Source organism: Epargyreus clarus, unplaced genomic scaffold (genome assembly GCF_041222505.1).
Source record: "Epargyreus clarus isolate Ecla_fem2 unplaced genomic scaffold, WU_Ecla_fem_2.2 ptg000004l, whole genome shotgun sequence".
Taxonomy (NCBI): Eukaryota; Metazoa; Arthropoda; class Insecta; order Lepidoptera; family Hesperiidae; genus Epargyreus; species Epargyreus clarus.
The window spans coordinates 7,539,190-7,564,330 of NW_027332212.1; the positions used below are offsets into that span (position 1 = coordinate 7,539,190).

Below are 25,141 nucleotides of genomic sequence, written 5' to 3' on the forward strand. Positions count from 1 at the left end.
TCCGTCGCGCACTACTTCCCTTGCGACACAGAGTGAAAAATAATTTCGAGCAACTGTTGAACAATTTTGTCCAGAAATATTGCTTATGTTCCAAATGTTAGTCAATCAAATTAACTTATTTGTCATTAAGACAAATAAGTTAATTTATATATATACATACGTAGAGTTGTATATGCATACATAGGTACATCCTAATGCATGAAAGGTCAAGTAAGTCGTAAAACATTTGTGTTAAAGCGTTTATTCTGGCACAGATTCGCTTTCAACAACCAGCAAGACGTTCCTCGAAAATAGAAAAATAGAAAAACGGTCCTAGAAAAGAAAATTTACACTAAGTATTTTCTAATAATCTCTTTCATGCATCAAACATCAATTTTCTACCTTAGCTGGTTGCTATTCTTGAGCAATAAGTTGGAATGCCTCGGATAAGCATGTGTCCCTTCAAACCACACCCTTCAAACCAGAACTAAGACGCACTTTCCGCTGCTTTTATAAGGCAAAAATATCTTACCTTCCGACCGGTATAGCGAAGTAGAAGAAAGCAAGCATTTTGGAGCGCACGTTGCCGACAAACAAGTCACTGATGATCGTGGGCGCTATCGTGGAGTACGACGCCTCGCCGACACCCACGAGACCCCTGAACAGGGCGAATACTGCAAAATTCTGCCAACAACATGACACACAAGGTTATATAGAAAACAAAATAATACTACCTTCCCAAGATAAATGTTACTGGAATTTCAATTAGTGTATTATGCAATTCCTTATTAAGCAAAATAATTTAAAAAGCATTACAATGTACCAAATTTTACTGAAGCAAATTTAGTGCATTATTTCGTCCTTAAAAACATAAGTGATTTTTTCGCCACAGAAGGTATTAATAAGATATTGTCCAAGACTAATTCAGTATGAGGATATTACTCTGTTTCTGCAAAATACCGAAAATTTAAATGCGCAACCTACTTTAGAACTATTTCATGTATTTTGTGTGTCATACTCATACAGAGGCACGACGATCTCCTATGATGTAATGTATTTCTAAAATTTATTACTATGCTGATACCCAAGTGATAAGATTGCGTGTAAACACACGCAACGCAGTGACGACGCGAGAAGACCTATGTCAATATATTAAGATACCTATGTCAATATGTCTATGAATTAGATAGCTATGCGTCAGAGTTCCGCAGGCAAATGACAAAAACGTCACAGCCGTTTCATTCGAACTGTGACTGCTTGATATCAATCTCTCATTTTTTCACCAAAAATAATTGTATTTTGAATAGATAATTATATTCATAGTGCAATATGATTATGCCGGTTTTCTAACAAACAACAATTAAGAAAATAAATTATAATTAAATTTAATTATAACGATTATAAGTCTTCGCCATATTTTAGACTGACACAACTTTGCTTTTTAATCATACATTTTAATTACCTACGAAAACACACAATAAAAAAAATATTTTTTTATCTTGAAAATATAATACACGGTATGCTTGCTAGTAAAATCGTTTACATACTTACTTTTATGAGAGAGCCAAATAATGTGGTGAGACTCCACAGGGCGACACCAAACGCCATGATTTTCCGCCTGGAGTACCTGTCGCCCAGGTACCCGAATATCGGCGCGAACACCATGTACGCAACCACGAACACTGTCTGAAGGAAGCCGGCGCTGTCATTGCCGATGTCGAACTCACATTTCACTTCGGTTAGCACACCTGTTGACAAGGTAACACAAATTAAAATATTTTATTGGAAGTAGCAGGCCGTCAACGACCCCAGGACCTCCGATCGGTTAGAACCTTTAAGCTTGCGGAGGGACATAGGTTCCCTCTGCGCGTTCTACCGGCTTTACAATGGTGAGTGTTCCGAGGAACTATTTGACCTAGTGCCTACGTCACCATTTCTCCATCGCACCACTCGCCGAAGGATGAAGTTCCATCCACACCAACTGGACCCGTGGCGGTCCTCCACGGTTCGGTTTGCACGGACGTTCTTGCCACGAACATGCAAGATGTGGAATGCACTTTCTCCTAAGGTATTCCCAGAGCGCTATGACATGGGGCTCTTCAAAAAAGGTTCAAAAAGAGCTCTCCTTCAAAACCGGCGATGCATTGGCGACTCCTCTGGTGTTGCAAATGTTCATAGGCGACGTTGACTACTTTCCAAAAGGAAGCACGTCTGCTTTATCGTTAGGCTCAAATATAAAAAACAGGCAGATACAGTCCATCTAACATAAGGTTTCCATTAAAGTCCTTTAACGAGAACCTAGGGTATCCAGATCCGCAATGCTGTTAAAAGGCGAATACGCATGTTTACATTAGGGTCATCTCCACTTGTTCTACAAAACATGACGTCATAAGTGCCATTACCAAAGTTGGCAAGACCTCTGAAGTTTAGACTATAGTGAATACAAATATTACTACGACTTCGATCTCGACTGAAAGCTACAATTTATAACATGCTATACATATTACATGAATTCAATAAAAATCCGAAAGAGCAAGAATTACCTTGCGAAATAGGTTCAAATATAAAAATAGCAACAAAAAGTACTGTTTTTGCCTTTTTAAAATCTCTTTTAAATTATTATCTTCTTTCATTTGCAGCAGGTTAGCATGGTACACTGTTAAATGCTGTTACACTACAGTACGGTCGACCTCAAGGTCGAAAGTGCCACGATATGCTAAATATTAATTAGCATATATCAAAAAAAGCTTTGCCTGTCATCCTTTACAGTAATTAAACCTTGAAGAATAGTTTCTACGAGAAAGGCAATAGGAAATCATCGCGTCACGTTTGTTCTAATTTGCATGCTTGGTCTGCATAATAACTAGGTCGCCATAAATGATCGTAGGAAACAAATCATGGTTTAACAGAAATAAAGAAAAATGGAAACGCCAGTTTACTGCATTTAAATATTTTTATAGTTCTTTTTTAATTATCTTCTATATGTAATAGATTATAACCGTTCTCACCTATGTTGCCATCTACATTCATAAAAAAATACAGAAAAAAATAATGTGAAAATAAATTCATGATATAAATAATATGAAAAATCATGACGATTTAGTTAGGAACTTGGAGCTAGATATAAATATAGGTTGTACAATTTAAAAAGTTTAAGATAAGATTTAAGGGTGAACCACCTACACCGTCCTAATCAGTCGGAACAGTAAATACCATATACTTATTTACACGCATCATTAACATTGAAGTTGAATCAATAGTATGTCAAAATAATTGGCATTAACTAATATCATACACTCAAACAATAAACAATAACAAATATCAAAACAAAACATGTTTTGTTACTGTCCGAAATGCTTTGGCGAGATTCTCAGCTTTAATTTTGATTAGCGTTACAAAGATAGCATAGGATTCTAAAAAGGGATGAAATTACCTTAATGCTCAAAATAATATTATATTATGATATGACACTGTTATCCACTGTATAGTTTTATCCAATTATTGGTTCATAATAAGCACAGTGATTATATAAAAAATATTGTATATTAACATATTTTTTGAACGTTACATAACCACTACTATTTTTCCCAAGACAGGTTTCTGGCTGTTAAGCTCCTAACAAGTTCATCGGCCTTATCACATATCAGTTTTGTTAAAGTAAATATCACGTTAAAATTTCTGCATTACATCGTTCCTAGCAGACCTACTTCTTAACGGAAGGGAGTGGTCCCCTCATCAAACACATATCTGCAGCTGTCGATAACATGACTTATATATGGATGAACCATATAAAAAGGGCCTTAAATGTAAAATATAAAAAGCAACAAGTTATTTTTGTACTTTCAAATATGTTGTTGCACTATCAGTGCAGTGCAACGCTGACGTATATCAATTATTCCATTATCTTTTATCATTATCATCAAAATAAAGATATTAATGTTTGAAATTTCAAAATAACGGATTCTTATAAGATTATATTTTAAAGCAATTAACTACAAAAGGAATATTTTGCAAATTAATTATTTATTACTTTAAGCACTCTCAATCTCAATTAAAATTTTAATTTTAATTATGGCGATTAATTTTAATTATTTCCTACATTAAGTTGGGACGAGTGGAGAAGAAATTGTTTATTTTAAATAACAGATAGATTCCTAAATATTAATTACGTGTATGGATGACATAAATGACATGTTTTCCTTTTCTGAGCGGACCTGTCCATGTCAATTGGATATTGCTGATATCACCATTATTCAACCAAACATTGTGTTTAATGAGTGTAATTATTCCTCCTGATCTCTGGGTCAGATCCTATCATTACTTGTATATAGGTACACAGCTACTTTAAGTACATTACGAGTATATCTATGTACATTGTACATACACTATGTTCTATAGAATACCTACATTGTAACTTATTTTGATCTTGATTAAGAAGTCTTTGTTGCATTTTAAAACGCAATTCACTATAAAAATAAATCAAACACAATCAATCAAAATTAAATAAGCTAATCAATAAAAACAGTTTAAAAATAAACAATGTTTTTATAAATGATAAAATAAAAAAATGATAAAAACTCGTCAATGTATTAAAATTAAACAATGACTATTTGACTTGTTGTGTCTACAAAACTTATCGGACACTCAAGGAAATAATACATTGACAAGTTAATTACTTATATTATATTAGTTTAATAAACACCCTTCGGAATATAAATTAATTGGTGTCTTACGCAATTAGTTTTTACGGACTACTTTTTCTCACACTACCCATTAACCGACCATACATTAGTATTGATCAAAACGGATCTGTACAATAATCATTTTTTACTACTTTAAATTCCTATTAAATTATTTAACGTTTTATTAACTTATGTAATTAAATATTACGGAAGCAACTTGTTAAATACATAATTTACTTATTACCACTTATGTTAATACAATTACTATTCATGTGAATATTACATTTTACGAGCTGACCCGGCAAACGTTGTGTTACTATAAATAAAAAATGTTAAGGGTGAACAATCCTTATCACGTATGGGTATGAAAAATAGATAGTAGCCGATTCTCAAACCTACTGAATATGCATATAAAATTTGGTGAAAATCGGTAAAGCCGTTTCGGAGGAGTTCGGTAAGTAACATTGTGACACGAGAGTTTTATATATTATGCATGTGAATGTATACCTAGTGTAATAGTGTAATACGCTAGCGTAAGCCTGCATATTTTTTCTACATGTTTCGAATTCATTTAACTGAAGATTAATTAAAGTCCATTACGTTGGTTCCACTGAACAACATATGGGTTTGTTGAATGAATTTCTGATTTTGAAGAAAACCTGAAGTCAAAAGTTCTTTTTAAATTATCAATCTATATAGATAGTCATTGCCTATGTAAACAAAGATTAAAAAAATACATCTTAATCATAAAATGATGTGCCAAGTTTTTAAATAAACTATACCTACTCTACATTCTACAATAACTTATGTTATAAACTAATTTTATACATTGTAAAATGTACACACGTTGAGGTGCCAATAGATGAATAATAATACCAAAATAACTTATGTTGATGGCGACCAACCTAGATATATTGCTCTATTTTCATATGAAGATTAATTTTATTATTATTAATAAATAGTACTTTTTAAATCGAATATCGAAATAAAATAACACCCTGTAAGGGCTTTAATCATATGAGTCAGTTTGACAGGTCTATAAATCATATATTATCTTTTATTGTGTGAACCCTCGCGTTTAGGACAATAATTGTCGGAACCCCAGGTTTGCCACGTCCAATATACTTGAACTTTTTGTCCCCGCCTGCCTTTTGTGATGAATCAAAATAGCTTTAATCGATATTACAATGAACAGGCAGTTTACATCGACGCAAGCACCCTTCGTGTTAGCTATGCACACAAGTAATTTGAAAAAGTTATTGAATAAATCGAATTTCGGTGTTTCATTATTCATTTACTTTTTTTCTTTTTCTAAACACTGTAACGAGTATAAATATAAAATTGTACAATCCGTAAATATATGAATTAGTAAAACTGGTCGATTTGATAGGTTAACAATGCTACGCTCATATTTTAACAACCGTTAGTTAGTCTAATTACGCAAAAAGTAAATGTCATTTGCATACTGCTTGACAGAAAATTGCAAGAATAAACGTAGTACGAACTTGCCATATATTACAAGCCAAGAAAAATAAAATCATTATTACTATAGGATAACAAAATTTGTAAACAAGAAGAGGGGTTACCTCGTGTTGTCAACAATAAAACGTAACTTTTATTTAATCTGATTACATTATAGTTAAACTGATACATAGATAAATGTGTATCATATGAATGCAATACTATTTTTGATAAGAATCACTAGTAATTATAATATTAAAGCCATCAGCGATCAACATGAAAGTGAAAAGTTACAAAAAGGCACATTACAACCTTACGTTCACCTGTAAGTAGGGTTGCTGAACGTAGATAAATGTTTCTAAGATTATTTAACTTCAGAGTTTCTGTATATCATATTTTTTACCTATATAAATTTATAGAAAACGTTTTCTTCATACATAATTGTAGGCGACGAAAAGGATGAAGTAAACGGTAGGCGGTAACGTTAAATTTTATTTATTTAAAAATGAGCTTTTAATATATTTCAATATTTAGATTTTAGAATGTCAATTAAATACAATTTAAACATTGCAATCATGACTGAAACAGAAATACCCTTGCTTTTTTCTTCTTCAGAAAATAAAAAAATAATTTATTATTTTGAGAAAAGTTGGCAACCCTAGCTGTAGGTAACAAAGTGTCGATAGAAAGTAAGCTTCGCTATGAAATTGTCGATTGGCATTTACGATAAAGTATTAACCAGCTTTGTAACGAAGAAATACATCTTTTTGTTGCCCAAGTTTATTTTCTTGAAATATGAAGTCGACAAGTGAAAAGTATTCGAATTGCTCTAGATACTCTCCACGGTCTACCCGTTAATGTTACATACACAAAGCGAAGATTTTTGTACATTTGAACTTAGTTTATATTGAATTATATAAATTACTAAATGGTTATGTGTAACTAATTGATAATATATTCTGCTTCAATTATAGCAAAACCATACACAAATAGATTATCCTACTGACGTACGTTAGAATAATATATCTATGGACGTGACGCATGTGGGTATTTCCTTTTTTAACGCCTTTGCAAGTACGAGGAGACAGGAAATATAATAATCCGTAAATGTTGCCTACTTCCTTATAACTATTTTTAATTTATTATAACAATAAGTAGATAGGTACTTATTATATTTGTTATTTAAATCTGTAGCAATAGTAGTTAGCAATAATAATTATACAAATTTTGACATTATTTCGTTTCTTAGAAGTACTTTCTACAATCCAGCATATTTTTCACTAATTATTCATGGTTCATCTATTGATCTAACGGATCACACGTTCTATTAACTCGGTGCAAGTGAATCCGTTGCTTTCTATATGGCCAGAATAAACGCGCACAAAAGTAGAGAGCAAACACAATTTGTTAAGTAACTGTTTTTTCGTAGTGACATATTTGTCGTAACGGAAGGCATTTACCATTTATTATTAAAATTTAGTTAATACAAGGAAAGTGGCAAGGTTATTTGACAAGGTAAAAAAGAGAAAATATTCGAATTGTAATTTCTATACAAATTCGATCATGAAAATTGTGGAAAAAGAGTTAAAATACCGTTTTGTTAGGTACTACGTTTATGTTTTGGGAAATTCATTTCTACTTTTCCGACGTTTAAAGTAGGTAACATCGCTTCAGAACCCGCGACCTACGCCTCTTTGACGTCAGACGGAATGGCGCGAGTTTACGTTGTGTTTGCGTCATACCAACGTGTCAGCAACGAGCGTTGTCAGGTAGCGTATGGTGGCAGCACTGAGCACCTTCGCGCTGGCTGCACACGCGCCCGCCGCATTTGCCTACATCACGCCATGTTTTTCAGCCAATCACAAACTAGCAATGTTGTGGCGCGAAACATTAGATACGATAAACAGCGCTCGTGACAGGTAAATCATTAATTTGGAACATGTGAGTTTTCATAAATAACAATTTTCAGGACTTGGTATTTATGTCTGTATAGATGAAGCATACACTACAAGTAAGTTTTATATGATTCTTAGTTTTTGATCTATGTAGATGGGCTGAAAAACCACCACTCACTATAGACCGATATTGAAACAAGCCAAATCGGTGATCGGATTGATGTCTCGGACCTGGGACTTGTAAGAGCATATTAACTTAATTTTATAGAACATAGCTCTTCTATTCGTAGACCATAGAGTAGACTAATGATCTACGTAGATGCTTACCATAGATGAGTACTATTCTATGATAAGTACTTACTAATAAAATTGTTAGGTGCAAAGTTATACCGTTATAATATAATCATTTTGTTAATTAAGTAATTATTAAAAAAAATCCATATTGCACTTTAATGTAACAAGTATAATACTCGGCTGATATAAATAGGTCTTCCCTTAATTTGTTATTTGCATTTGCTTGTGACAAATACATTACCAATTGGGTACTTGACAGTTATAACAATAAAATATGAAATATGTTGGATATGATAGCTTATAAGTAAACATAAATTATGCAGTATTTCGTTTATTTTTTAATATGTTCTAAGTATTTTAATTTTTAAAAAGAAATTTTCGATTTTTTATCTGTGGATTTTAAATCCCAAAACGGCGACAGTGCTGCCTCAAATGTCATGTGACGTCACTACATCGAAACCTGTCGATCACATCGAAACCTGAAGTATGTGTAACGTCAAAGTTTATTTCTATATTTTCAATGTGTTGACGTCACGCTACGAAATGACACTTGACCGCCTGTTTTGGCGTAACGTTCCGTTTACCGTAATAAAAATATGTTTTTTATTAATAAATAGCCCTTTTTCGAAAAAATGATCAATGAAAGGCATATATAATACGTATATGAATTCATTAAAACAGTTTCCCAAAAAGTGTCAAGTAGCCAATTATTTATGTATATGCAATGTTTCCATTTATAACACCAGTAAACAAAGTATAAGGTAAGTACTTGCTGTAATTTACGTTACTATTTGGAAAATTCTCTTTTACATCAATAAAATTCACGTACTCAACATCAGGATAGTTGAAGGACCTTGGAAGGTCATAGAAAAAGTTATTTATAATCAATGATAATAATATAGTACATAATATAGATAGAAATGCGGTAGTAGACAAAAACGCCAATGACGATAATTCTTATCCACATACTTAAAAGAGTATAGATAAGAAATAACCAGATAAAGATATTAACGAAAAAAAAGTGTATGTTATCTAAATCGCTTAACAATAACAATGAAGGTGAATCATTTCCAGTCTCATGTCTGTGTTCAAATATCTCCACTAAACCTTATTGATACCTTATTTATACGTAATTATAAATAGGGTTCAATTAAATTAATAATGGATGTACATTACAAAGTTTTAAAATATTTAAATCAATAAGTGAAGGTGGTAGAACCCTTTGTGGTTCGAGTCCGACGGACCACCCCCACACCTATTTCTGCCTCGCAACAGCAATGTTAAGCGCTGCTGTGTTCTGGTTTGAATGTGTGGTAAGTGAGACATATTTTTCCGAGGCGTTCCAGCTTAGTCCTCAGGGGTAGTGGCGCATCTGTGGCCGACCTCGGGTAGGAATATCTAACCCTATCTGGGGTTGATTACAGATGTCCATGGGCGGCAGTAGCCACTTATCATCAGGTGGACTGCATGCTCGTCTGCTACACCAGTTTTATACAAAAAATATCAAGGTTTTTGGAGCTATATTATTGTCACTGTTAAAATAACGTGGGACATCCCTCCGTAATTCAAGTAGGTACGGTACTTAAATGTTATATCAGTTAACTATCGCACGTTAACTATCGCAAAAATCTCAAAACCATCTGGTATCAAAAATACTGTTTCGTTTATCGCGTGATAAGTCGGCATTATCTTTTTGTACCTACCGATGATGCTTTTCATGTAGAAACCTAAATGCGAGACAACGTGCTCAGAAACGGTTGAAATATGAAAGGAATATAAAAGTCTCTTCAAGTATACATAAATTTCAAATAAGAAAGAGCATCTCTCTCAAATCATAGAAAAAGGTGGATAAACCGTTAGAAACCACGTGTTTATTTTTGAACTGCTCTTAATAACTGCATCCGGGGATGGATAGTTAAAGGTTTTTATTAGTTAAACTTTGTTCATTCCTATCCACTCAACGTCAATGCACTTTTTGAACGATTTTATAAGAACTTGGCGTCGTCTGGGCGTAGACGAAATAAAAATTGCTACATCATTATTTTTTGTACGTTTGTATGGTATTAATAATGAATCAATGATGACCGTGATCAGCTACTTTAATTATTTAATACATGAAATTTAACAGCAGAAGTAAACTCTGAATTACATTAAACTAACTTTGTACGCGTAATAGAATGTGATTGCATTAGAATTTCATTTTAATTAAATTTCATAATACAGTTTGGAATAAGTACGTTATCCAGTTTTAAGAACTGACATTTAAATAAAAAAAATACTCACTTAAAACTATTTTGAAATGACCGATCCAAAGTACTGTTATTTGGAACGAAGCTCTTCCTAAAATTAGATCTTTTGAAGTGTACTTCACTACGCTGTCGCATTTAACATACATAGTTGAGAGTTAGTTATAGTAGTCTTAAATCTACATAGAAAACAAAATGCAATAGTAAGGCTCCAGAGGATCTAGATAATCTAAAAGCAAATAAATCCGCCAAGTCTAATCCAGCACAATATTTGTCTTGACACGTAGGACGACTCAAAATATTAACTGAGTTCTCGTTTCCGTCCTACCTGAGTGAACCGAACCTTCTACTAATAATTTACCATAAAAAACGTTACATATTAACGTAAAATGTACCGTTTTAATTAATATTTCAAAACTTTGGAGCATTTGAAACACTTCGGAATAAATACATTTCAAACAATCATATTAATTTGAGTAGTTTGGACGGCGGAAGAATGCCACGGAGTGAAATTAGGGTTTTCTATAATTGACGGAAACGAAACAGCAATAAATTTGTAATTTTTGATACACTTTCGGATTGATGCAATAGGTACATTAACCTCATTACTTACTGTAATGAAACGCACACCGCCTTGATTTATGTGTGTACAATTAGTAATGGTTTTATTACCACTTAAACTACAAGTATACACATTACACATACTATCGCACTGAAAATAAGCACACTCCATGGAAACTCTACAATCTTTCTGTTTGTCTGTAAATACTTACGTATGTTGCAACTGAGAACATGTTCGCTTTCTTATCTCGAGTGATATATATATTACTTTCGTTAAAGGTGTCACTGTATCGATCCAAACAGCACTTTTAACAAGAAAATATACATTATGATAAGAAAAATGGTTATCACAAGAAAATGTTATTTTTGCGTTAATGAAGTCAAGTTATATTGATGTTATTTATTTCTTCACGTTTTAACGACAAGTATAGTTTCAATAAGGTAATAAAAATAATGTATTAGCTGTGGCTATTATCTGTGGTTTAAACCTTATTTTTAAAATGAATCAGATTCGGATATATGTACGAATAACATTTTATCCTAACATTTTATTTAAGTTTGACATGTGTAACACCTGTAAAGGTAGCATTTAATTGAACTGTATGTATTGTTATTGACCTATTGTACTAAATGCTTTACACAATAAAATAAATAAAAATAAAAAAATAAATAAAGTAAAAAATATATTTTTATAGTCTCGATTGATTTAAACGGAATATTTACTAATTCCGTCATTATTTCGAACGCATTTAGTAAATATGATTAATCCATTTTTGCAGTAGTAGGTACTGAAGAGCTCTCTCATAAGCCAATCATTTCCAATGCGCTTCCTATCAGCGCCAGTTAAACGGATCTCCAAGGGATATTAATTCAATTCTGATAACATACATTACTGAACAATAAGCCGTCTTTGATCGGTGGAACTAATTGCATCCAAGTGCACCATGCGGTCTCGATGGGCACTTGTGTTGGGTGCATGCGGGCCACAGAATAGCATGCAGCTGCGCCACGTTATCGTAACGAAGGCATTACGCTCAGTGCTTCGAACACCGCTTACGAACCTACCGCAGGATCGAATTAGTACAGGTTATGCGATGTTAACATTTTATATTTGGTAAGTATTGAATGACAGAATCATTTTACAACAGAGAAAATCCTTACAACGGTGCGGTAATATGCAAGTTTGTATTGTTGGGATATTTATGTAAGTACTTTCGAAAGAGATTTTCTATATTACGAAAGTAACAAATAGACATGCAGTTTGCCTAACGAGTAACATTACATTAGTCAACCCGAAGAGTGCATCTCTAAGATTTGTTTATAATTTCACTGTCATAAACGAACCGAGCAAACCTACAGAGATGACTACGCAAATCAGTAATATTGTGAAATGAACCAAAAGTAAAGTTCACCGATATAAACCGGAAAACCACTATTAATACAATACACTATATCTTCAAACCTTAGCATAATACCGTTGCGTAAAAGTGGTCTAATGTATCTTGTGGTAAATCGTAAATGTGGTAAAAGTATCACTTTACTATTCGATTAAGTACCCAATTCGTAATGCAAGTAAGAAATGGCACATTTAATTCTATAAAGTAAATACAAGTGGAGCGTCTACCGGTAAATTCAACATGAGTGCCACTGCTTTTAATGCCTAATAGTAAATTATACACATTATTATTTGTTTGTTTGTAAAGGCTTATCTTGGCAACTGATCAACTAATTTGGACGGGACTTACACGCGAAAGTTAAGTAATTTATAGAAAATAGTTATTTTTATCTTCATATTTGGTTTCATGAGCAAACAATGAACAGATTATTTTAATTTTTGTTGGTATTAATAAATAAATACACTATTTTTAATGGACTTTGAAAAGGAAAAGGTTTTCAGTTCAGCTGTATCTAGTAGTAGTAATAACTTTCCATGAAGTTTTTTCGTCTTCTTGTCAAAATATTATGTAACACTATGCGAATGAGTACTAAATTAAACCTAAAACCTGCGCCATAAAATTATTATTCAACTTATAAATACAGTACATGATATGGAGTAAACAATAATAAAATTTTATTTTTCCCCAGTGACTGGGGTCAGATTAATAATTTTGATTAATACCACAAGCGTCCCGGTGGGGTCATTGCTACGAATTAGAGTATAATTTAAGCAAACTTCTTTACTCTGTTTAATCATTGTAATCATAAAAGTATCATAGTGCCGTTGAAAATTTAAAGTAAGAATAGATACAAATATTTGAATCTTGCAGTATTAAAGTGAAAGCTTAACAAATTCTGAAATATTATGAGATAGAGGTTCAATGAATAGTTTTATTTTATCTATATTTCTTATTAGGAAAAAATAAAATTTTAAAATCTAGGAATTTTAATAGTAAAGTAATCTAAATATATCTAAATATATATAACTCAAAGGTGACTGACTGACATAGTGATCTATCAACGCACAGCCCAAACCACTGGACGGATCGGGCTGAAATTTAGCATGCAGGTAGATGTTATGACGTAGGCATCCGCTAAGAAAGGATTGTGATCAATTCTACCCCCAAGGGGATAAATAGGGGATGAAAATATTACTTCGTAACGCGAGCGAAGCCGCGGGCAAAAGCTCGTTATTGATAAGAAACCAATTGTTTTATAGAATACTTAGTGTTTTAGAAACCACAATGTAAACGAAACATTTGCTGTTGATTTTTAGTTCTAGGAAACATCTTATAAAGGAACACATTTTATAGTCTTTGACGTTTACTCGTGGCAAGAACTCTAACTCTGCTTTTAACTCTAAATTTTAGTCGTAAAAGCGAGATAGCCACGATTTTACGATTTCTTATAAGCATTGTAACACACAGTTCAAGTAAAGAACCAATACTCATATATCGGTCCAGCTGTTCTCGTGTTTTAGCGAGACTAACGAACAGCAATTGATATATATATAGATTGTGTGAAAAAAAATACTAACGCGAGCTACGCTATGTCAAATATAAAAAATACACGTTGTATCCTATGGATCTCTGTACAAGAATTCTTAGTACACACAACAAAAAGATACAAATATCGATAAGAAGCCGCAATGTAATTGCAGTGCCTACCGAAAACGAAACGGAACCGGTACACAGATGAAACACGAATTGACATAACGACCTTGCGCGTCACTCATACGACCAAGACGTAGTCACACTTTACTTAATGCTTAAAAGTGGTATTCTGTGTTCAAATTGTTCAAGTTTCACCGAGTGTCTGCAACTAACAAACATAAAATAGATCGCTATCTTTTCGCCTTTGCGGCTGCTACGCATTGTTCGACATTTTCTTATTTTGAAAATCAGGGTCGCCGGGAGCATACGATATAACACTAGGTACTGCGTTGCTGAAATTCTGGCTTCATGATATATGCGTGAGCGGATCTAACAAAGATAATTTCCTTGGGGTCAAAAAAATGTACCTAAACTGTACCAGCTAAGGCCGTAATTTAATACCTACATAGACGTAAGTACCCAGTTACAATATGTTTTTTGTACAAAATCTCCACTTACTCCGGTAGTATTAGTCCATTAATATACTATATATAACAGGAAAACTTTCTTTGTTTGTTTGATTGTAATGAATAGTGTCAAAAACTACTGGACCGATTTTAAAAATTCTTTCACCATTCGAAAGCTACATTATCCACGAGTAACATAGGCTATATTTTATATGAAATATATTTGATAAATAGATTTTGAGGCGGTACAAAGTTTGCCGGGTCAGCTAGTTTTAAATAAACAACTTATAAAGGAGATAAATACAAAAGTAAAAGTTTAACATTGTAAATTTTTATGAGGCTTCAAGTACAGTTTCAAAAAAGTTAAAAATTGAATGAAGTAAATAATTAAGTATGCTATTTTAATTTTAAACAGACGCACACAGTAAAAATATTCGTCTTGCTGTACAAAATTACTTCATATACTTAAGGTTAAGTTATAAAGTTAAACGATATTTTTTACCAGGTGGTAAAAAACAAAAAGCATTGATCAAAAAATGTATTATTATTTCGTTACTTATGGTTCACGGCATATACACACGTGTAGCATCCCCTCTTATTTGCTTTAAGAGTTAGGATCACCACGTCTATAAGAATAAAGTGGAATTTAAAACGACAGAAAAAAATCTAATAAGGATAATGGGAAACTGTTTAAATTAAATTATTGCATTGTCATCGGTCCTTGATACGTGTGCAAAGTTTAAAATTTATCAAGCCGAAAGATTCCGTTACATACGTACATAGATACAACCTAAGTTAATAAAAGCGGTTTAATAACGTTTAACATATGGACGTTGACTATTACCGAAATACTTAGGTATCGCCCATTTAGGTGGAGTATTCCAACACAGCCTAAATCACTGCTAATAAATAATTAAAGTGTGGGAAATCGAGATTTTCCACGATTCCAGCAAAAACTGCGTAATCAAATGAGTGCCCTACAATACCGTTTATTATTGAAGCATAAGCGAATCAGTAAGTAGTATGAGTATTTACTCATACTACTTACTGATTCGCTTATGCTTCAATTATGCTTTAATTTTAAGACTCTTACACTTGGGGAAGTCTCTAAGGTTTTAATTTGTATGTTCACGTGTAACTTATTTATAAAATACTCTATTGTTTTTTTTTTTGTAAAATAATTACCGTGAGCTCTTGTCTCTGTAAAATTATTATTTTTAATTTCAAAAAAATATTTTTTACAATTTACCTTGCGGGATTGTATCCGCGTATGAAACAAGACAGGAGTTATTAGATTAGGGAGTTCATTCGGGACATCCCAAACCGGGCCAGTCGTTTGGAAACTCACTTAACCCTAGCTTGATGATGCAATATTTTTTTATTAAATGATGTGCACCCGCACCCCGTAATAAATTTCCAACAAAATGGTAACAGCGGGGAACCTTTTATTGCATCATGTTATATCGAAAGCGATTATTGTTTTTATTTAATAACGAGTAAAGGTTTCGTTGTACATCGGTAGATTTATTATTATTAATGTTGTCAAAGGGCTAAAGTTAAGTTTGCCTACAAAAAATCTTTTTAACTAAGTTCTCAAATTAAATTTTTATTCTCTAATTAAAAATGAAACGAAGATGAGCTAAGCAAAAAGCAGGCAAATTTTGATGAATTATGTATAATCTCATATCATATTACGTAAAACTAGTAGCCGCATGGAATGAAAAAAAGACTAAATGGTCTTTCTAAATAGAATTACCTCAAAGAAATCACTTGTGTCATGTTCCCTCATTCTTTAAACAAGCATACGTAAGCGTTTCAAACAAAATGTAGTCACGTTTTCCGAAGTACTTTTAATGACAATGCAATTCTTAATGCACATGATAAATAAAGATTCCTACGAGGTGGTATGTTCAATAAAAAAACTTGTTTTCCAACATAAAAACTTATGTTACGATTACGATATAGCCATATGAAATTAAATATAAATATGTATAATTATATTAAACGCCTGTAGTGCAGTATCAAGTAGACCTACCTACCTACCTACTTGATACTGCACTACAGGCGTAAATCTCAAATAAATACTTATTTGAGATTTAAAATACAAATAATAAACTATCCACAGATCAGCTCCTTTGCCAATTTATACATACATTGTCGTCCGATTACATAACACCTACAAAGTTTGAAGTACGACAATTAGAAGTATCGTCTTATATCGATTTACTATATTTATTTACAGCTTTGTTAACTACATAAAAGTGAAGTTAATAACAGCGTGTTAAGACTCACATTTTCATAATAGCTCTTTTATTCTTCAACATCAGATTAAGCTGAAGCAACAAACACATACATAAGCAACAACAATGATAAAACTGATAAAAGTTACACAAAAGGTAACTCGTGTTATAAACATATTAAATTTTAGTTTTTAAAATTAATTCTGGCGATGCGCTCTAATATACGTATAGCATAAAATCTATATTTCTTAAATCATAAAACAGTGTTTACTTTCTGTGACATTTCTACGTGTGTGCATAGCATTCGCTATTATAGCGAATTATATTATATTCGCATAGCAATGCATTCGCATTCTAAATATTTTAAGTGTGTAAGTATTCCATACTATGAATAAATTGTTAATATGCACATAAGCAAAATAGCAGTATCTTTTCACGCAATTACCAACAGACATTGAGGACGTTCGCGGGTGCATGAAGGACGCGTAAGGAACACTTTAAATGAACTATCATTCAGTCCACCTGATTAAATTTCAATAGTTTAATTAATTTCAATAAATAAATTAATCAGGTACATAAGTAATTTATAAACTTTGTTTTTATGGATAGTTTTTCAGTGGGTCTAGAACGACGATACCAGAACTCTCTGGAACAATTGGAACTAACATTTTAACGAACAATCTTTCCTATAGACCACATTACGTACTTTAAAGCCATCGGATCACATAACTGTTTTGATTTTGTATCATATTCAGAAAACGATATTCAATTATATCTAGGGATATATTGATGATACGTAAAATATTACTTCTGAAAATTATTTTATCCCAACGTAAAAAGCAGCTTAGAAGTGGGTGGACGGTGGGTCCGTTCGACAGTTCGCATAAAAACGTACCACAACCGGCACGACCGCACACTAATTTGCGATTTCAAACCGCATTAAACATATAAAACCTTTCCTACGTGTTAAAATAGACGTCTCACGTCTTATTCGTTTAATATAGACCGTAAATTATGAAACATCACAGAGATTAACACATCTAGTCTAATTGATATGATGCAATGCAACTGTAGTTTTTATAGCGTGACTCATGCAGTAGTTTTATTATACCACCAATACTTTAATGTCTGTGGTAACTTACTGCAACGATTCATTAGATTTTAGTGCCTACAAATAGAAATACAAATGCGATACGAACTGCACTGGCGCCCTCCGAAACTTCGTGCAACCATATTATACTGTCTCACAGGTAGTCATAAGTCTCTCTCCACAACTGAAAAAACGTGGAGCACATTTTAAGACGCTTCTTCAATGGAGGATGGATAGGATTCATGGAGATATATAGCTAACTATTCATACAAGAAGTCAGCAGAATGCCACTGTGTATTTCACTAGGTGCACGGTATATTTTTCACTTAACAGTTTTGCATAAATTTGTTTAGCTGACTTCAGGAACAAGAGTGTAACATCTCATAAATGATACTCGTATATTGAATGAACTGTCGTAGTAATTTCTTGTTTAGATAAAGTAACTTGTGAGCCGAGCTCGTTATTTGATTTAAATAATGTACGATGTGCGACCACTAAACCGTGGGTGCACACTTACTTGGTGTTGTGAAAGCGACCGTAGTACCCACTCCACTTTACGCACATTCTCACCATTTCATTCACCATATTATGGTGCGATTCATTTACGGAACAAAAATTAACTGTATACCTATACAATTTTCAAAACATTTAATTAAAGTGGATTTTTATCTATATCTTAATTAAGTTATCGTTACATAAATCTATTTTTAATTTTAATTAACATATTGTTCTGATTTCTGAACTGATCGTCCCCTTTTCTACATATACTTACAGCACGAACATCGGGAATTTGATCTGTAAATCAAAAATACCGAGTGATCGCATGTGGCGTGCAGCACGCACTATAATCACACCCGTCAATATAAAAAAGCGATTAACACGTAAAAAGATCCGTCATCAGTCATACTTTGAGTCACATAACGTATAATTGTATAATTAAAATGATTTATTATAGATAAATAAAATAAAACATCAGCAAAAAGATATCAATAAGCGACAGAAAAGTAATGTGAATGTATGCCTCCTACGTGGAGGTTCATGTACTGTAATGTAATGCTTAAAAGCACTTGGACATGGTGACTGAACCCTAATATTAATTCTAATGCTTGCTTCCCACGATCCTTGACGGACGGACGCGTACCGGCTCACACCAACTCACCGTGGTAAGGGCATCATCTTTGGTAGCGCGAACAAGTCGGGATTTTAACGGAACATTCCATTTGAAAAATTCACACACCATTGAATAGTTGGTATCGAGCGGGTGCGGGCGTTATTTTTCGTAGTCCTCCACAGCCCATGCATAAATCGGTAGATTTACAGATCGTGAGAAGCCACCCTAAGACGAGAATCATCATGTCCAACAGGAATAGTTAAATAACAATAATGTTATCTGAACACACATAGATCCGAAAGATATTAACAAAGAAACTAAATTTAACTCAGCGATGTAACAAACTGACTCACCGTGCCTGACCTACGAACTAATAACACACATTCAATCAAACAAGAAACTGATAACACAGTTACTACGAGAGAATTAAATAAACATTACATTGACTTGAGTTGGGTTCGGGCCAGACGCATTACAACACCGGCATGTGACATACAGACGAAAAAAACCATTACGCCCACTCAGTTATCCGAACTAGACAGACGATTTTATCTCAAGTGGGAATCCGATCGGGAACTCACATATTAAAACTGTAAACATAAATAACAACTTGACCTCACACAGTGTCGCCTACTGATATGAACGACCCCAAACATAACCTTTCAGTTTATTGACTTTGTATGTATTCTTGTGTTCAACTTATCTTGTGTGGGTACGGTAGATTCTTCTTGATATATAAATATAGAAATACATGAATATTTTCCATCTATGCATTATATTATACATTGTAATGCTTGTTATCAGAAGATCCGTAACGGACATAAAATGTTAATCGATTAATCACAGGCAGGGTGTATAACAACATTTATTATTAACTGACTTTGACAAAAGAAGGAGGATATTTAATCTTTAAAGTTATGCTATTTTTTAATTTTATTTCATAATTTGATCTAAAAGAGAAATTATATTTAAGCATAACCTAGGACTGTCGTATTTACTTACACGTTAATATTAGAATAATAGGGTACGATACTAATTACAACATGCAACCCTCAAATATAATACCCACAAATGTAATAGGGTTTTCAAGATTTTAATCAAGATAACGAAAGGGCCAAGTGCATTTGTTAATGGACTCTTGGGAAATAATTCGATTTGTGCACATACATAAGACGTATTATTATGTTTTCTGTTGATTCGGTAACGGTGTGACCTTTCGTGGTATTTAAAAAGTTTCAACATTCAGGTTCATATTGCTCTTTTGTATATATTGAAAACCTTGTCAGCAAATAAAATTATGCAATTTAACAACTAGGTATTTTTTACAAAAACAAAGTTTCGATAACAAAAACGTGTTCTACAGTTTTATTTTTAAATAACGCGGGAACTACAAATAGAGGTACGGGACCCCAAATCGAAACAGCCTCATTTACAATGGTGGCATTGTTCCCGAAACTATAATCCCGACATTAAATGCCGTACACAATGTATAAAAAAGAATCGGGTTGAGCCCACGCACGTGATTTGACACTGAGGATTAGTCCTCCGAAAACGTGACGCCGACCCTTCGTGGAGTTCATGGGTGTCCGTGCACACATATATGAATAATAATTACCATAACATTATTTTCCTATTACTCAAAATAGAAACTAATTAACTTTTAACTTCGAAATAAATTAGTTAACTATAAAATATTCTACCGATGACGAGTGAAACAATTCGAGTTAATTCCATTTCAATGCTCAGGGTCCTTCGTTAATGGGACCCACACGAATGTTCCATTAAACGACGCGCCGTGATTCGAAACATTTTAACCTGTGTCTAACCATTTTAGTGCCCCACGCTAAACGGTCACAAACAGCCGACGTTGCATTCCTTTCTTTATTATGGGATTCGTCCTGAGAGCCTCTTTCAAGTCAACGACACCTACGCAATCTACGCTGTTGTAACATGTAAGACACGTTGTGTAACTATTTTCATGAGCTAGAGTAATTTTGTCATTCGCGGCTATTAAAGGATTTCGTGTAATCTCACTTTAATCCCAGTAGTCATCTACATGAGATAAGTCTTAGGACGTCATATAGGTTAAATCTACTCTATGATTAATAAGATATACAAACATTGCGTCAAAAGAATATCCGAGCGGAAGCTTTTCGAAATAGCTGTCGTCCAAAACTACGTATGACTAATACCGGATCCTAGTCGATATTTTAATGTACACTGGATTTTTTCTTTGGCTACAGGACTGTTTGCCATTCTTGCCTTATTACCTTATTATCCGTACTCATATCAATGTTAATTTAGCAATACATGTCTTAATTTGCGATACTGCGATACTGGTTCAACGACTTAGCAGCTGAACTAGGTTGCAAATTACGAATGATACGTTACCGATTTACAGTCTTGTTTTTATCGTGAAACATTGTTTAATCGTTTTCACATTTTAGCTACAAACCAATATGCGAAACAAGTTTTATTAACCCGCTACGGGATATGCCGTGTCTTATCGCATACCTGCTCTGGCTCGCTTGCCAAAATGTTTTCAGTATAGTACATTTATATGCTAAATAACGTACTCTTACGTGACCCATGAAGTACTGTGTACGCACAAGTAGCGATAGCGGATTGCATCTAAAAAGGTTTTAGTTGTCATTTAAATGATTGATTGACGTAAAAACGTAATTTATATATTGCCACACGTCGCAGACGCGGCTTGCGCGGCGTCAACTTTTTAAAATTTTCGACCACGGTAATTGTTTTTTTTCGAGTAACCCATCCGTTTTTAAAATAAGCCAATAAAAATTAGCAGGGAGAAACAAATAAGGGAATTCTTTTTATTGTTCAACTAAAATATTGTTTTTAGTGTTTCATGTATATTTTTAAATGTATTTTTAAGTAGTTATGTTGTTTTCACTTTCATGAAACATGCTGAAAAAGTAGCCTTTATAAAAAGCAACCTTCATAAAGTTTCCCAAAGTTTTTTGTAAAATTGAAATCAGGGAAAAGATTTTTTTTATAACTTTTTTGCCTGTTATGCTACAAAGTAGAATTCAGATTTTCTTAATAACTATTTTAGGGAAAACAACTTCCACCATTTATTTCATGATAACAGATTATCTTACTTCTAAAAAATTCAATGATGGCCTATTTTATTACTTTAATAGAAGTAGCCTAGAGAAATCTATTTGATTTCAAAAAAAATTAAATGATTACTGCTGATGAACTTTCAGCCCCAAGTATGATACTAATAAGGATACAAATTAAATATCTTGCAACCCCTCTAGATTAGATATCTTACTTTAAGTAAATCTGTCTATTTATACCCTTTGAACCAGATTGGTGTTCAGAAAACTTACAATTATATTTAATTATTACATTGCTATACATCTAAACAACTTGCAATAAGAGTATGAAATGTATAGAATAAGAATTGTAGCTTCCCTTTCCACTTCACTTAACAACAATACGTTGACCCTGAAGATTATGCTCAATGAAGTATAAAATTGAAGCCATCTTAGTCTAACTACAGTTTTCATAAAAATTCAATAAAACGTTGATACCAAAAAATACATAGATTAAACTTCTATTGTGAGTTTTGCGACATCCATGCAATCAAAGTAAATTATAATTGCTTAGTTTTTTAGAATTTGTATTACCAATCCAAAAAACTAAGCAGATTTGTTAAATAATGAAGTTAATCAATTTTAAGTTAAATATAATAGTAAAAAAATGTTTATCACTGTCAAACCTTCAAATTAAATAAAATTAAGTAATAAAAATAAATTATCATTAATTACTGTACACAGTAAAAAATTATAATTATTTTTTTTACACATTTGGATAATTTTGAAAGTTTGGATAATTAAGTAGATTGCGTCGAGAAGTAACATTTTTTTAATGAATTTAAAAATGTTTATGTATACTGTCTAAAGGTTTATCTTATTGGAATTAATAATTAGTCATGTACAGTAAATGTCATAGATAAAGTTTTAAAAACCTTGTGTAAAAGTCACTTAAAAATGTTAATCATTTTTAGACACATGTGTTATATGGTCATTTTGTAATATTTTTATGTTTATTTTATTAATAGCGCTGGTGAGATTTAGTTAACCAAAATACATGCATGAAGTTTGTAAACCTATTGTAAATGAAGATTTTTTAATACTAAAGTAAATAACTTTACCAAGCCCTAGATTATCATAACAAAATGATATCTGCATTTTTAATATCAAGGTATGTTATGAAGGTCACAAGTTTATGAAAGTTATACAAATGTTTCTCAAAATAATTATATAATTGTTTACTTACTAGCCAAGGTGAATCTGTCCATGTAGTTGATGAGGTTCACAAAACAGAGTATTCCTACAGTCATGTATTCAACATAGCTGACATCCCTTAAAGTGTCTCTCCTCCTCGCCTGCTTCTCGTGAAGCAAAGCCGTCGCAGACTCATTGTCACTGGTCACCAACTGCTGATTGGAAGTGTTTGGAGTAATACTACTCTGGTCCATGATGTCCACACTCTACTTCTTAGCACTGCTTTATGATATAACAGCTTCTACCACTTGAAAGTATTCAACGCCGATACGCCGAATAACGCGCCTTACGAACTATCGACTTTTTACTAGCAAAATAAATATCACAAAATTATTATAAAGAAATCGAATAAACAATGTATGTCTAAAAATAAATACACATAAGACGATAACTACAAACACTCATTTAGTTGCACAATTTAATCTTTACAAATAAATAAACGTTACAACTACTCGACGTTCATGACGTGAATAATTTTCTTGTGTGAAATTGTGAATGAGTTGTCAGTTGCTGAGTTGACAGTTATACCAAACTGTCAAGTTGCCAAGAAAATGTTGCCTTGCAATGCAGAGCGGACGCAGCGCTAACATAGCGTTAAGGTAGACTTTCATGAATAGCAACCGATACGAATAATGAATAAAGCAAGTACATAATGCGACAGAGATATGTTTAGAGGTGCGTATGTTGATCACACCAACTTGTTTGTGCATAATTTTGAACTCATAATTATCATTTTAGTAATATATTCTTAGCATGTCATTAGTATTGTAATTAAAATACTTAAAATGAAACGAAGAATATTTTATAAGACACATACATGATCGTGCGCGATTTATTATTAAACCTTATATCCGTAGCGATTTAAGCCCATATATGTCTTGAGGGACTCGGAGAGGTCCCGAGGAGTATATTCTTATATCTCATATAATTTATATCTATAGTCGTCACAATTTAATAGGCCCATTTTGACATATGCATTCCTAACGTCATTAATGTCTTAAACTAACTTTTGATGTGAAACATCTATAGCCGCACGTAAAACCGATTTCTGGCGTGGCGACGCATGCCATGGCGGCGCGTCGCCACGCTGTACGATGGTATATATATACAGTCTATATGCAGTAGTGTGTACGGTGTGGCGACGCGTCGCCATGCGCAATCGAATTCAATAAATAGTCATCGTTATCTGGAAAAAAAACGTAATATTTTATTTTATCATTATGACATATTTAGTTCCTATCACAATATGTTCTTTTCTGCATATTACTTTTACAAAATAATGTCGATGTTTCACATCTGCCAGGCGTCCCGTGACGGCTCACATTTTTTTTTATTATGCAGTTTACGACCACGTGACGGCTAGAGCTTGCAGCTTCAAAGCATTCGAAAGAAACCATAATCGATTAACTTTAAAATTACCAATAACTAATTATTTATCCCTTTTACATCATAACAACAATAAAATAATCAAGACTTTGTTTCTTAGCGATTATAATAAAACGAAAAAAAGGACAGTTTACGAACGATGCCTTATTTAATCTTCTAATCATGATTAAAATTTTTAAATTACAATAGAATCTATTTACTTTTCATCTTTTTAATAAATATTTAGATAATTTAGAATAATATTAAATAAATATTCTGTTTACAAAATATTAAGTAATCTATGCAATACGATGTGGAGTTGTAATCGATTTGTCGTAATAATCGGTTTCTCTGGTTATCGATTTGTATGTAACATGCTTAGAGCCTAGCGATGGCATGTGTCAA

The 25,141-nt window shown here is 32.8% G+C and overlaps 1 protein-coding gene across 3 annotated transcripts in view; it reads right to left on the bottom strand.

Annotated features, from left to right (window-relative positions):
- Positions 1–23,886, bottom strand: part of spin (lysolipid transporter protein spinster) — a 33,847-nt gene extending 9,961 nt beyond the window's left edge. The window contains exons 1-3 of one of the 3 annotated variants that reach the window (XM_073093067.1): positions 23,364–23,886; positions 1,531–1,727; positions 512–663 (exon numbers count right to left, since the gene is read on the bottom strand). In XM_073093067.1, the coding sequence (XP_072949168.1) occupies positions 512–663; positions 1,531–1,727; positions 23,364–23,565 (551 nt within the window). In that variant the 5' untranslated portion in view covers positions 23,566–23,886. The remainder of the gene's footprint in view (positions 1–511; positions 664–1,530; positions 1,728–23,363) is intronic. The other 2 variants (XM_073093066.1, XM_073093065.1) reach the window with 2 other exon arrangements.
- Between the last annotated feature and the right edge of the window lie 1,255 nt (positions 23,887–25,141).